Source organism: Grus americana, chromosome 1 (genome assembly GCF_028858705.1).
Source record: "Grus americana isolate bGruAme1 chromosome 1, bGruAme1.mat, whole genome shotgun sequence".
Classification (NCBI taxonomy): Eukaryota; Metazoa; Chordata; class Aves; order Gruiformes; family Gruidae; genus Grus; species Grus americana.
This window is the reverse complement of record NC_072852.1, coordinates 68,000,956-68,015,644: the sequence shown is the minus strand read 5'-3', so window position 1 is coordinate 68,015,644 and position 14,689 is coordinate 68,000,956. Positions and strand designations below refer to the sequence as shown.

The window sequence follows — 14,689 nt, the reverse complement described above, 5'->3', positions numbered from 1 at the left end:
GAATGCCACCGCAGCGTCTACGTGACACCGGGAAACACCTGGGTTATTCTGCCTTTACGGCCCGAACCCCTGGTTCCTGCAGCCGCATTTCGCCAGAGGTATTGCTGCGCCGCCTCGGATGGCGCCTCCTGCCTCTCCCCACGCATTTCCTACTCTTCGGCTGCTGCCAGCGAAGCACCGCAGCCGCGCAGGTGTCGCGGAGCCCGGCTATGGCCGCCTGCGTACCCCCTCGTCAGCCGGGCCTCGGCACCGCAGCTGCTTGACGTCAGAGTGCCCTTCACGAGCTCCCCGCCACACCACAGCGAGTGCGGGGCTGACCCCCGGCTACAGTTTCACTCCCGTCATACTCAAGGGCAGAAAACTGGGTTATACAGAGAAAGAAAGGGTTTATTTAGGATGGAAGCACATAGTTAGTAATAAAACATAGTAATATAGAAGAGGTTTGTGTAATACACAGTCATTAGCATAGTAATAAATGCAAATACAGTAATTCCTAACTTTTAATGCTGAACTTTATACGTCAATACTTTACAAACAATAGCGAGCTAAAGAGCGCTCTATCATAAAAAGGGCTACAAAATCGCCAATGGCCTCTGGACTACCAGTAGGAACTCATTGTGTGCCCATCCCGACCAGGACGTCTGGGGTGGGGGGAATATTTTTTTTTTTTTTTTGGTTAAATAAGGTAAGGCCACATTTTTGCCCACATTTGTTGCTGTCCCAAGCGAAGGTGTTTCAAACCAGCAAGGACAAATTTGGGAGAAGCTGCCACAGACTAGCAATGGGCAGCGCTCCAATTGGAAATGCTTGCGCATCCGTGTTTTCTGGGAACAGCCACGTTGGTTTTGCGTTAGTCAGCTGTCATGTCAACCAGGGTTTGTGTAGTAGGAATTCATTGTCCCGTGTAAGATTTGGAAAAGAGGAAGAAAAGACAAATAGATTGAGGTTCAGCTCCAGAGTCTCAGACTCAAAAGATTTGGAAGCGTCTTGTCAAACACTGGGTAAATGTACTACGTTCGTGGAAAAAAAGGGCAGGTGATAAAAAGAGTTCCTAAGACTACAACAGTGTCTAACAAGCCAAAGTTTTGAGTCAGAACCAACCTGGAACTTTTTATTTTGATCTTCACTTTAGCTGAAAAGTTATTTTACAAGCCTGATTCTCCCAGTTGTTACTCTACCACACATGCACAGTCCCCAATTTGCCCAGAAGCTGGTGCCCGTTCCTCAGGCTCCCAGCACTCTTCCTGAACCACCAGCGCTCGGCTCAGGACTAACTCCCTGCTTCCAGACCTCCTAATGGTTTTTGTGCTGCTGGGGTTAAGCATCCAGCCCTGACACCAGTTACCATGTCTCCAGTCAGTGTCCTCCCGCCGTGGTTCTCATCACCCACCTTTTTCAGGTACCCCCAAACACTGCTTTCGTTTTCTGCTTCGAACACCTGCTCCAGCCCTATGGCAGAAGTGAGTGGGAAGTGAATGTTCTCCTACCCACTGTACATTTATAGGGGTTCTTGGCTGTGTGGATTTTCAAATGCACTTTAAGTGTCGAGCTCTTCCGGAAGGTTTTCCCACACTCACCACACTCGTAGGGCTTGGCACCTGCATGGATTCTCAGGTGGGCACCAAGGGCTGAGCTGTGCCTGAACATTTTTCCACACTCCTCACATTTGTAGGGTCTCTCCCCACGGTGGATCCTCAGGTGCACATTGAGAGCCGAGCTGCGACGGAAGCTGTCCCCACACTCCACGCAGATATAGGGCCGTTCCTCAGCGTGTGTGGTCTGGTGCTTGGCCAGAGTGGAGCGGTCGCTGCACCTCCGGCCGCACTCGGTGCACTGGTAGAGGTTGGGCAGGAGGCCGCCGTGGTACATGGGCAAGGCGTTCCCTCCATGGATCCGACGATGAGTGGTGAGCGCTGAGCTCTGGCTGAAGCCCTTCCCGCACACAGAGCACTTGTAGGGCTTCTCACCTGTGTGCGTTCGCATGTGGGTCACCAGCGAGGAGCTCTGCCGGAAGGTTTTCCCACACTCAGTGCACTCGTATGGTTTCTCTCCTGTGTGGATCCTCTGATGCCGAATGATGGCTGAGCTGTCCCGGAAACGCTTCCCACACTCCTGGCACTTGTGGGGCTTCTCTCCAGTGTGGACCCTCCGGTGTATGATCAGCGAGGAGCGGTCGCTGAAGCTTTTCTCACAGCGGGGGCAATTGAAGGGTTTCTCACCCTTGTGGCTTCGCTGGTGGACGATGAGATGCGAATTCTGGCTGAAGCTCTTCCCGCATTCATTGCACTGGTAGTGTCTCTCTCCTGTGTGGGTCCGCTGGTGCCTGATCACGTTGGACCTCTGGCTGAAGGTCTTCTCACACTCGTTGCACTGGTAGGGCTTCTCGCCAGTGTGGATCCGCTGGTGTTTGATCAGGTCCGAGTTGCGGGTGAAACTCTTCCCACATTCGGAGCAGCTGAAGGGTTTCTCTGCCAGGTGGATCCTCTGGTGCTGGCTCAGGTACGAGCTCCGGCTGAAGCTCTTCCCACACTCGAGACACTCGTAGGTTTTCTCTCCCACCTGCTGAATCCAAATGGTGCCATTCCCACACATGGGTGGGTCTGGCTTGTCCCCAGCAAGGATAACCTTGCTGATGTGGGCACTGCCACTGTCCTCGCACTCCCAGACTTCCATCCCACAGGGAGTTACCATTCCCTGTCTCTTTCCAAAAGACATCTCCACCTCTTTTTGTGTCTCCAGCTCCTGCTTGCAGTCCTGTCTTTGATCGGCATCCTGGAGAGTGTCACCTGTGAGTTTCCTGGAGGGGAATGGATGCAGTTCAGCTCTCACAGGACTTTCCTGATGAACCTTGCCCTTCTGTGTATCGCCCATGGTCCTGTCACCTGCTGGAGTGAAGAGAGGAACTAGCAATGAATAATCCCCTCTGCTTCTCTGAGGGAGAAGTCCAAACAGGGCAACTGCAGAGACCTGCTGCACGTCAGCCGCCATTAGCTAACAGCACAGGAGCTAACCTCTCAGTATCTTCTCTGGGCAGCGTGAGGGCACGGAGAGCGAGGAGCATGGGAAGGGAGTGTGACCCGAGGATGGGCGGCCACTGGGGCACAGATTGCAAAGAGGGTCCTTTGTCATAAAGTCACAGCCCTAAGGGACAAAACCTGTCACTTGCTTGTCCTCAAAGTTCCTGCATCTAGCAAGGTTAGGGGGACATCATCACTGCTCTCCTCAACAACCCCCACCATAGCTACTTCTCCTCCCATTGCCTAGGAATCACTGCTCTTCTTCCAGCATTCCTGTGCTTAATCAAGGAAGGAAGCAACCAACATCACAGGAACATCCACCCTGACATGTAGACTATTTTCTTCTTCTCAGTCATAGCCCTTTTCCTTAAAAAGAAAGCCCTACATATTCTGCAGCAAATTGTATCTAATTTTTACTACAGAACAGATAGGCACATGAGTGGAATGATAAACTGTTTTATTAACCAAGCGTGGAAACGAACATTTAGACTTAAACATTTAGAAGCTCCTCTTTTTTTATTAGTTATACTTATATGGAGAACACACCTCAGAAATGGATGCTGGAGTGTGAAGTAAGCTGATCAGCTGGATGGCACTGCTTACAGAGTTAACATCGTCCTCTTATCTGTGGGAGGTCAGAATACGAGATGAATGCAGCAGGATAAACTCCTCAGGTTTTCTTTCAGGTGATCTGCTGATTTTGGAAGACAACCCCACACTAGTTGTACCGATTGCCAAAGTTTTTTTTATAATAGGGCTAAGAAACATTTGAACTACAAATAAAGGTATAGCGCTGCCCCAAGGCACACATCCCAAGGCAGCGAAATGACTAATAAAACATTAAAAATATTGTCAGCATGAAAGGAAGAAAAAGCCACACTTTGGTTAGTTATGCCTTCTAACATTCTGAGTAGAGTCCTTGCTAAAAAATACACAAGATTTGATTTCATTCCAGATAGGTTCTTTTTGAAAGGGTATTAGATTCCCCAAGATGTTTCATCTTTATCGTACCCTGCCTACGAATCTTCCTGAAAGCAGAATCTATATAGTATGGGGAGCAGGAGAAGCAGGATGAGTGCAGAGCGTGCAGCACAGTACATGCCAAATTTTCAGCATTCAGCTCTTTTCTTCCCTTCCCAGCCTGCTCTATTCAATTTCTCACCTTGTGAGCAATCTCTCTACTGTCTTGATGTTTAGCTGCTTCTGGCCACAAAGGTGTTTCTCTTCACTCCATCCAGGAGGTTAAAGCCAAGTCAGGGACTGCAGATCCTGAACAGAGGAAAGAAAACAGCTGCAATAATCATCATAGCAGCGGTGCTGTAGAGTGAGATTACAGCAGAATAAGTATTTACGAGACAAAAGCAACCAGAGGAAAATGACACCCAGAAACACCAGTCAGGGTCACCACATGTTTTGCCCCGCACTCCGTGACACCACTGGTCGGTTCCAATATCCAGGGCCAGCTCACGTAGCAAAGATGGGGTCAAGTACACATGATGCGGAGAGCTGCCTGCCAGCTTGCTGCCTTCTCACCAGTGTCTGGATGTTCCTCTTGCTGCACTTCCAGACCAAAAATGCCTCCTACTGAGTTTTATATAAGAATATATCAATTCCTCAAACCCTTTTTTTTTCCCATCACCTTTCTTCCTAGTGAACTAAATAAGAACATAATGTAGTTAATGCAGTTCTGTTCTGCAGACAGAGGAAAAATGCCACCTCCACAACTGGGCTGCTTTCTGCGTCTGTCTGGAGTCCTGTTTATTGCCTTTACCGAAGGAGTATTTTGCTTGGTTGCTCTCAGTGGCTCAGCCAGGCATGCACAGGTCTGGGCGAGAGAAGAGATTTTGGTCTGCTCACACATTATTGACAGAAGCAGTCCAAAGGCAGAATTTTCTGACCTGTGCTCCAGAAGAATGGCAATTAGGCTGCCTCATTCCAGATGGAGTTTACAGGGCTGGCAATGAGCAGAAAAAAACCAGTCTCACACACCTGTTTATGCATGAACACCGAGATGATTTAGTCAGCCAACATGCAATCCCACTTCTTGAGGATCTCTTTTTAGAGCAGAAGTACACTACGCAGGAGTGGGGTTTGTGGGATAGAAAATTAGGTCACCCATTTAGCTTTAGCACCACATTTGTGCAGTGGTATTTGTACAGAGGCATTTTAAGATGCTGAGGGCTCAGTGACATCCTAGAAATGCACAGGTTACAGAAAGAAAATGCTTAAAAACTGCACATGTGAATGCCAGCTCTGCAATGTTGTTGCACCATTTTGGTCACGTGGATTCCCACCATGCCACTGGGAACAAGTGTAGAATTACTCATGACTGGGTGTTCATAAGAAAAAGAAATGTAAACCAGCATACTTTCCTTTCAAAATGAGACACAATCTGAACCGGCTGCTCGGTGGGGTACCAGAGGAGGGTATTGCAATAGACGTCGGTTGCCAGACCCTCCCGAGGATAGGGGCAAGATTTCCCCACCTGCATAATGCCACTGCAATAAAAGGAGGCCCCTGATAAAATGGAGATGTGACATTTTCTTGGCTCTGCCTCAGCCTGGAGTCACGTCCTTCCTGCTCCCCACTGCCTCCTCCATGGTGGATTTGGTGGGCATCACCACTTCGGGAGAGGGTGTTTCCACTCCTCCCAGCAGCAGGCAGTGGCTGCAGGCTGTGATCCCAGGTCAGAGGCAGGGAGGCCAAGGTCTCCCTCCTCATACATCCCCATCCACCTACGAGGCAGTGCTGCTCTGCAGGTCAGCCTGACCCTGCTGAACCATCCTTCTGATTTTCGCAGGAGAGAAACATCCTTCTGGTTCAGTCCTTTCCTGCTGTCGTTCAAGACCTGCTGCGAGTGCATGGTCAACATGCACCCTAAAATGGTGGGTGAGCACCGACAGAAGGCAGAAAACGGATGAAGGAGACAGCTGATGTTGTGCAGAGCCAGGCAGGTTGTGGGATACATCAGAAAAGCACATTGTGCAATGTGTAGTAAAGATCTGTCCCTAAACAAGAAGGGAAACTGAAACACCACCAAGCACCAGACAGGGACAAGGTGCCAGTCTCCAGAGCAGCCATGTTTGGACATGGCTGAGTCCCCAAGCAGCATCCTGGCTGATGAGGTAACCTGGTCCTTATGAGGCCAAATGCAGAACGAGGGAGGTGACCTGTAGCATGGGGAGGTGATGGGCCGCACCGAGCTCCTGTGCTGACAGGCAGAAAGGCCCCAAAGGGGCTGCCCCATGAAGGACATGGCTGGCCGGGGGGAGAGCGAGCCACCACTGAGACCACAAGCCTCAGGGAGGCAGGAGAGGCATGGAGAACAGAGAGCTGCAGTGGGTGTCAACTTGGGGAAACCACACATCCTCCATGGAGACTTTCTCTGAGTTCGGACCCCATGGCAGAGCGAGGAGGAGGGCAGACCCCGCTGCTGCAGGAGGTGGCCTGTGCCCAAACTCAGTCTCACGCAGGCGGCCGCTGCTGCCTTCCCCAACATAAACCCAGCACGCTGCCTGGCGACGGGACAGGAGGGGAGGCGGGGAAGGGGGGGCATTGGAGGGAAGAACGGTGGGAACAGAGGTGTCTGTGACACCACCAGCCTCCCCCAGCTCCCCTGGGAGAATCCGGAGGGGCAGGAGGAGGATGCAGGCAGGTGGGCAAAGCAGCGGAGATGACTCCTCCGGCAGCGCAGGGAGCCCCAGGCTGCTACAGGCCCCACTCACAGTGTGATGTCGGCCACGTGGGCTTGTCTGATTTTGTCTGGTAAGTAGGAATCATCCCTCCTTCAAGCCAAGTTGTGAGGAAGGGCGGCCAACCCGTCTGCTTTTTGCCCTTCTCCATCACTCCTCAGCAATTTGGAGGTGAGAGGAAGAGATGGGAGCACCTTCAAATGCCTCAGGAGCAAAGATCTCAGGTGCTTAAAATGTTGCTGGTCTTCACCCATTGGAGCTACTATTTTATTCATCAAGGAGGGCCAGAGAGTAACTAAGGAGCCAGGGAGGAGGACTTGGAGCTGGACACAGTGGGCAGAGGCTGGAGCAGACATGGAGACTGGAGATGAGATGATGGGGACAGCTGGGTGCATAAACCAGACACAAGCGCAAAGGCAGAGATCTAGACTTGACCCGCAAGGCCAGAAGGGAAGAGCTGGCCAGGGCAAGTGACAGGGGAGGCAGGAGAAAGAGGTCTGAGAGAGGACCTTGGTTGAAGACAAACAGAAAGGGATATAGCTGGAAAAAACAGATAGAAAGGCCAAGCTGCTCTGGCCACATCCTAGCAGGAGTGGCCCCCAGCCTCCTTGTTCCCCTGCTTTCTGCAAACCCCCCCACAGTCACCTGGCAAAGTGTGATGCTCTCCTCTCCTACTGCCTCGCTGTCCTCTCAGGGGGAAAGTTACACGCTTGCTTTGATCCTGCTGCATCTACAGACACATAGGTGTTAATAAGATGGCATAGGTGTTAATAAGATATAGGCCATGAGGAAGTTTTGAAGTTTGTTATTACCAAAAGAAAAAAAAAAGATGACATCATAGGTTAAGAGACTGTTACAGAGGCTGCAAAGTCAAACTTGGAACATGCCTGAATCACAGTCATTTTGCAACCTTAGATTTGTTCCCCCTGTGCATGGACATAGTAACCCAGCTCTTTAATTACCTGGCTTCACTGTTTTAACATGAGTTTTGGCTTCTTTAGTCTCTGAATGGACACTACCTTTCTAACGAGCAGCTATTCAGTATGTTATGTCACCCTTATAGGTCAGTGTTTGACTCTCCAATTTATTTACCGATCCCATTTGAACTCTGCTATAGACAATTTCCTCATGAACTTTTTACCTGCTCTATGTTTTAGAGCTTCACAGCTATTAATTGGTTTATAGTGATTTTGCAAATGGCAAAGTGAGAGCAGTGAGGGATTAAAGTCAAAAAACATCCACTGCTTTTAGAATCTCAGTTTGAGATATCTCAACCCTGGCCTCTCAGGGTACATATGCTAACGTAGCACTTACTTGCCATACAAAATATACCACATGCAGACTCCAAAACTGCAAGAGAGCTCAGCCTTCTTATAAAAGGCAACCCACAAGGTAAGGAAAATGCCATTAATAACATGCTAAGAAACCTGGTACTTGCCTAGCATCTCACAGGATACTCTGTGGTGTAGCCAGGAATAAAACCTACTTCTTGGAAGTATATCCACAAAACTACCCTTGCCCTTCCAGCATCTTCCTGACTCATTCTTCCATACACCTTCCAAGCTGTGGGAAATGAGGCAGATGTCCTGAATATAGTAAGTGCCTGACCTGGGAAACTGATTCCCTGCCAGAGCAGGTCCAGTCTCTACACTGAAGGAGCTGCCAAGTCTTTAGGAAAGAAGAGTAGGTTGCTGTGTCCTTAAAGAATATATAAAAAGCATATGCAAGAAGAGATGAAATTAAGATTGCACATGAAGCTTTTATTTAGGCACATTTAACCTCCAAAGGTTTGATTTCACAAGCTTTCATAACGTTCTTTACAGGGAAGAACTGTCTTTAAGTTTTGCATTAAGTTCAGTGAATGCTTGGACCATTGTAAAGGCATACACACGTCCACTGGGACACGCTCCATTAACTCAAGGGGTCTGGACCCACTTAGCCAGAGGAAGAGAATTTGCAGAGGCTAAAATCTTGAAAAGAAACAGTCTCCTTGCTCCAGCCCTGACAGCACAGCTACATTCCCAGTTTCAGCAATGACTTCTAAGACATTTCTCCTAGTTCAAGATTTGAATCTCCACAGCTTTGGTGAAGGTCCCTCAGCCATGTACTGTCCCCAAAATACTACACCCCTTTCAACATGGGCGGAGCAGGTTTTCCTCAGGTCTAGACAGCCCATCTTGAGCCTGTTACTGCATTTCCCACATGTTGGATCCTGCACCCAGAGAAGGCAACGGAGATTTGGGTTCAGCCCTCCAGCTCTTCTGAGTGTGCCATTGTTAGCATTTCCTTCTCCCTCTGACTCCCTGCATTTTATTTTTCACCAGTGCTCTTGGGTTGGGGCTGCACAGCCGGCCCTCGGGGCGGGAAGGCACAGCAGCCAGGAACGCCACTCTCTGACCAAGAGTACCGCCAGTTCTTCAGGTCCCTCCAGGCTGCCCGCCACGCCAGCACTGCCTGCCTCCTTCGTGCGCTATACGGCTGCCAGAACCCCCTGGTCCGGAGACTGGACGAGTACGAAAACCACGGAGTCATTCCTGAGGGTAAAGTCGACCGTGACTCCCAAGGGCGGGCAGATGGATGGGGGTCCTGCATGGCCAGCACTGGACCTGATCACTGGGAGGGGACAGAGACAGGAGCTGGTGGGGGAAAGGGGTGGGTAGCAATCCTGCAGTGAGAAGGTATCTGCTTGTGAGCATCCTCGCTCACACCTGATTGCATCCACGTGTCCCTAGGATCGGCCTCCTGTCACGCCTTGGGTCACGGAGATGACCAAGCAGCAGTGGAGTTTCTCACCGAGGTTCAGGGAGGCACCAAATGGCATGGGGGTTTTCATGGCAAGATGTCATTCAACAGTGAGGTTATTGCTGAGGGCTAGTGGGACCCCAGGACTGCAGTTTATCACTGAGTCTGTGTCTTTATTTGCCTCTTTCTAGGGCCCATATGCTCTGAACTGCCAGGAACTCCTTTCTTCCCCGATTTCTGCACCTTTTCTTTTTATCGCTGTAATAGGAAAAGCTATTTCATTAAGGTGAGTCATTTAGCTATTTCCTGAAGACCATGGTGTGCTCTGGGCAATGATCAGGCAAAAGGGAGAGCCCTGAAATGAGAAAGTGGGAAAAGAGGAGGCTAAAAGACAGGGAAGACAGGAGAGCCATGGGCAGCCACCTTCCAGGGGCACTCACACCAAGCTGACTAGCTTACACAGACGGCACCTGCAGCCACTTGCCAAAAAGGAGACTTTGTGGAAAGTATTCTTGAAGAAAATGAACCTTTGAGGACCACCTCAGCCCTTATCTCCAGCTCTCATTCCCCACCATGTCGAGACAATCTGGGTTACTGCAGGAGAAAGGGTGATTCATGCAGGCTAGAAGAGAAGGAGAGTAAAGAGGAGGACAACTGGGAGTCATGAGAAGAGACTTACGGGGAGACTTGACAAGGAAAGGAGAAGAAGGTTTCTTTCCTTTCCTGGGCTCATCTTTGTTAGGAAGTGGGAAAGACGGGATCGTGCAGCGAGTGCTAACCCCACAGAACAGGGGGTGGCTAGGTGCCTGCTCCTGAAGCCCACCGCCTCTATAGAGGTGTGTTTTCTGCTCCACAGAGGACTGCATGCCCAGGAGAGACCAAAGCTGAGCTGAGCAGCACACAAGCCTTCAATGACATGACCATGAGCAGTGATGCCATGTTGTCTGGCATCTTCAGTCCCCAGTCCCTTTTTCCCATGTCTCCCACAACTGCCCAGCTGGCCCGCTCCATCCCTGACACGGAGGTAGCTGTGCTCCCCACCTCCTTACCTGAGTCAAGGAACATGCAACTAAATCCTTCTGACCCACATGCCACAGAGATGACAGCCAGTGGCCAGCAGCAAGGACAGCTGCCCACCAGTGACATCCAGGATCTCCTCCTGAGGCTAAAAGACACCCATGTGCAGAGTTCACTGCAGATACTTCAGCAGTTGTTGACCATGGGGAAGGCAGTGGGAGAGGAAGAGTTGCAGGCTGCTGCCCTGAAGCTGCTGGTGGCCCTGAACAATGCAAGTGTGTCTCAGTGGGCAACCAGCACTGATACAGGGCACAGAAGACAGAAGTGAGCAACAAAGGAGGATCGGCCATTGTGACTCTTCTATATGGTGTCGAGTCAGACACGGTGTCTCAGGGACGTATGGGAAAATGGAAACAGGAGAAGGAGTCCTCCTTCCTAGGCCTGAGGCATCATCAAGGTTGACAGTGCCTCCCCAGGCCAACAGCGTGGGAACCAAGGGTAAAAGCCATCTTTTCCAAGTGCATGGGCTTCAAAGAGAGGTTATCCTCTTGGCAATAACTGTATTAAAGAGATACTGTCCTCTCCTATGCAAACTGTTCACTTACTATTGTTTAATTTGGGAGATGGCTATTCTTGAACAAGGCAAGATGGAAAAATAATTAATTTTTCCTGTTTGGGGTTGTACCACCACCACTAGCTCTCTGTCCTGGACAGAGAGACAGGGTTTGTTGTGTCATTCAATAAACATCATGGGAGAACACCAGCCTTTCTTCATCAAGTATAGGTGTTTCTGCACAGAAGCATGAAGGGAACAATCTTCTTCTCAAATACGTGTGTGAATATATAGACTTATATACACGAGGGGTGCTCTCTAAATAAGGCCTTATCCTGCAAGGGAACTGCTGGGCTAGCATTCTCCTCATATTGGTGTTTGCACATGATTCTCATCTACTTCTGAAATAGATGCTATGAAACACATGGGATACTCATATTAAGAAGCTCCTCTTGTCTCTCTCAGAAAATCAGAGAGCCTGAATTATGGGAAGTGCTGTTCCTTTTATAAACACTGGATATACCTGTAAGTAAAACCATGTGAAGCCATCTGGAGCCAACACTTACTGGCAAAAGCAGAATGGAAACTGTTTTTCTGCATCTCCATTCAGAATGAGTTTAGAGCTACCTCAAACCTATTCTAAACTCCAGTGGTTGGTTTCGGCTTTTAAGAGACCCCCATTAAAATGAGAATCCTCTACTCACCCTTCCTCCCACAGGCCTGTAATCTATTCCACTGAGGGCTATGAGGAGTAAGGGGCCAAAGGCAGCTCTCCCTGGGGATGCCCCACACCAAGCACCTTCCCATGGAGAGGGTTGGGGATGTCTGCCTGCATTCCCTTTACTCTGCCTAAGTGACACAAACATGGCTGAGTGAAATATAGGCTCTGCTTCTATCAGTTGAAGCAGAGCTCCTCAGAAGAAGATCTCAAAATTACAGGTCCTCCGTTTGTCCTTGGAAGCGTAATCCTTCCCGAGGATGAAGGCAGGTCACGCACGGGAAATGTGCAAGCCCTTGAACAAGAGTGCTTGCTGGCTTTCACGGAGGACTGCCCAACACATAGTCCTTACTCGGTGGGATGCCTAACAAAGCGCTGCCAGCCCTGGCCTCACCCCGGCACACCACCTCCTGTGCTTCTCCCTAGGAAGAGCCCAAAGCTGCCGGATTCCTGCCAGAGGCACCAGGGCTTGTGCCCCCTCCGGCTGCCTGGTCATTGACAGCTCCTCCGGGGCACCGCCGGGGCAGTTCTCGCAGCAGCCTCGCTTGCCATCCCCGCCCTCGTGTCCTGGCTGGCAGCCCACGTGTGGGTTGGTACACACGTGGGGTTTGCTAGATTTGGCCTCAGCCAGCCCAACGCTAGAGATTGCCTAATCAGATGGCTCCGGCCAGGCCCTCCACGATGCAACGGCACCGTGCTACGGTCCTGGCACAGACGGTGGGGGCGGCAGGGACTGAAGGCCGCGGAGAGTCGCTCACTCCCGCAGTGACCGCCCGCTCCTCCCCGGCCGTGCCCGCACGATACGGGCGCGGTCCCCCGCCACCCGCCCGGCGGCCGGCCCCGACCGAGCGCCGCCGTCCCGCGGGGTCGCCGCCCGCCCCGCTTCCCTGGGCTCCTCGACAATGTCACGTCGTTTCCCACCGCGGCGGCCGCCTCGGAGCCCCCGCGCTCCCGGCCCGTTACTTCGCTGGGCTCCGCTCGCCCGGCCCGGCCCCCTCGACCCCCGCCCCGGCGCCGCCCCGCTGTTGTTGCGGCGGGCGCGGAGGAGCCGCTCTTCCCCCGGCGGACTTACCGGGGCCCGGGCCATGTGCGCGGCGGAGGCGGCGGGCCGAGGCGAGGGCAGCGGCTGCGGGGCCGAGGGGAGGCGGGGGGCGGTGGCGAGGCCGGGCGGCGGCGCTGCGGGGCCGCCGTGCAAGGGGCGGCGCGGCGCGCTCCGCTCGCTGGTGTTAACCCTTGTCTGCGCCGGGCGCGGCCCCGCCGCCTCCGCCGGGGCTGTGGAGGGGTTTCCCCGGGGCGGCGGGGGCGGCGCGGCGCTGCCCCGCGCTCCGCGCTCCGCGCAGGGCCGCCGGTGGAAAGGAGGCTGGCTCTCGCCACGATGCGAGAGGGCGGCGGGGGAGCGGAGACCCGCCTCCGGGCGCCGGGAGGCTGCGGAGCACGGCCAGGTCAGCGGGGTCACCGTCAGCCTCGGCCCTCGGGGATCCTCCCGGGAGGACCCGGCAAGGCCCGCGAAGGGAGGTGGCTGGGCGCGGGCGGAAGAGGGGCCGTGGCGTGGGTTTGCAACCTGTTAGGCAGAAGGGGCTCACCAGAGGCGAGAGCATTGTCAGCTCCGAGCTGGAAGAGCTCGGGTCACATCTCATACCTGTCCAGACATGCGGCAGTCAACAAGAAGACACGAGTCGCAGGGAACCGTGCCCCCCTGAATTTTCCTCCTTGTCCATGTTTCCCAGCACGGGGTATGTTTTACCGTGCCTGCAAGGCCCTGGCAGGTGGGGAAGCATCAACGCTACAGCTAAAGCCCAGGGCTGCTTTCTGTCGCAAACTCTTGGTTTGTGACATACTCGGGCAGTGTTTTCTTCCTTGGGGACGCTTTTCTTCACGTGAGTAGAGGCTTCACTCTGCTGCTGTGCCTGAAGGTTTTCTGAGATGCTGGTCCCCACAGCATCTTCTGCTATTTGGGTACAGCAAAATACATCCCAAGGCATGCACGGATACAGTTTATGCCACAGGAGAGGATCCATCCATCCACCCCAGGCAAAAGTTACCTGGTACTGTACATCCTGCAAGTGCTGCTGATGCACAGGCATTTAGCCAGGTATTTTTTTCCCCCGAGGAATGCAGGAATGGCTGTTCCCTTTGAATGACATGCAGCAGTAATTAAGGGGCTGAGGTATGTGGCAATGAGTTTCTAGCAATGACTGAAATATTTTCTATGGGCTTTTGAGAAGAGTGGTGGGAAAGCGTTTACCCAGCCCTCCACACATGCAGCTGAAGAAAAAGTTTATCATTTTTCAGGAGGCAACTGACTTCTTAGTGGCCCATGGATGGTCCTCTGACTCCAGCAGAAGTCTCCTGATCTTGGGAGATAGGAAAGCACTAATCACACAAACAGAGAACAACAATGACATGCCCCATAGGTGATTTCAAGAAAATTAACTTTACGATTTAGGAACTTGGTAAATACTGGGCCATTTCCTTATTTCTAATTGCCCTCAGCCAACACTAAAGAGGATTGTTGTCTCCACTTTAACAAGAGCCCAACTGTCTTCCCTTCCCACCCGGGGACAGCAACTTTTCCAAAGGCAGAGAGAGCAGGGTTATTCCTAAATACAAAGTCTGGTGTGAGCAATGCGGTTGCTTACTCTAAAGGTGTTAAACAGACACGGAGCTTGAGCAAATCTAGACTTTGCAGCCTTCCCTTTCCAGAGGGAAGGACTTTGCACAGATCACACAATCTTTCTCGTGAGCTCTGCCCCAGTTCCCTCCACCTTTCTATTGAAGAAGACACTGTCTTGCAGGATAGGCAAGTAAAATTAATACCATGGGTAGGGAAAACTGAAGTGGTTGTGCAAAAAGTCCAGGTACCAGAGCATAGGTCCAAATAAGTGAGAGGTGAAGGAGAGAATAGGAGGCATTTCTGATGGCCGGACAGAGCGAGATCTCCTCTGCCTTT

The 14,689-nt window shown here is 51.9% G+C and overlaps 1 protein-coding gene across 12 annotated transcripts; it reads right to left on the bottom strand.

The window, feature by feature from the left end:
• Positions 1–4: 4 nt before the first annotated feature.
• Positions 5–13,138, bottom strand: LOC129202494 (zinc finger protein 252-like). Of its 12 annotated transcripts, none has more exons than XM_054815386.1 (5): positions 12,812–13,138; positions 7,355–7,439; positions 4,180–4,286; positions 3,564–3,711; positions 5–2,882 (listed from the first exon to the last, which is right to left on the bottom strand). In XM_054815386.1, the coding sequence occupies exon 5, from the start codon at positions 2,869–2,871 to the stop codon at positions 1,450–1,452; it is 1,422 nt and encodes a 473-aa protein (XP_054671361.1). In that variant the 5' UTR covers positions 2,872–2,882; positions 3,564–3,711; positions 4,180–4,286; positions 7,355–7,439; positions 12,812–13,138; the 3' UTR covers positions 5–1,449. The 12 variants fall into 12 exon arrangements, with proteins under 12 accessions (XP_054671361.1, XP_054671400.1, XP_054671407.1 ...); XM_054815425.1 differs by having other exon boundaries at positions 3,564–3,708; XM_054815432.1 differs by having other exon boundaries at positions 3,564–3,642.
• Between the last annotated feature and the right edge of the window lie 1,551 nt (positions 13,139–14,689).

Excerpts from the sequence above, each read along its gene's own strand:
- LOC129202494 (XM_054815355.1), bottom strand. The coding sequence starts at position 3,129 with ATGACAAAGGACCCTCTTTGCAATCTGTGCCCCAGTGGCCGCCCATCC. Across the intron at positions 2,883-3,011 it reads CCCAGAGAAGATACTGAGAG|GTGACAGGACCATGGGCGAT; the intron begins GTTAGCTCCTGT and ends TCACTCCAGCAG.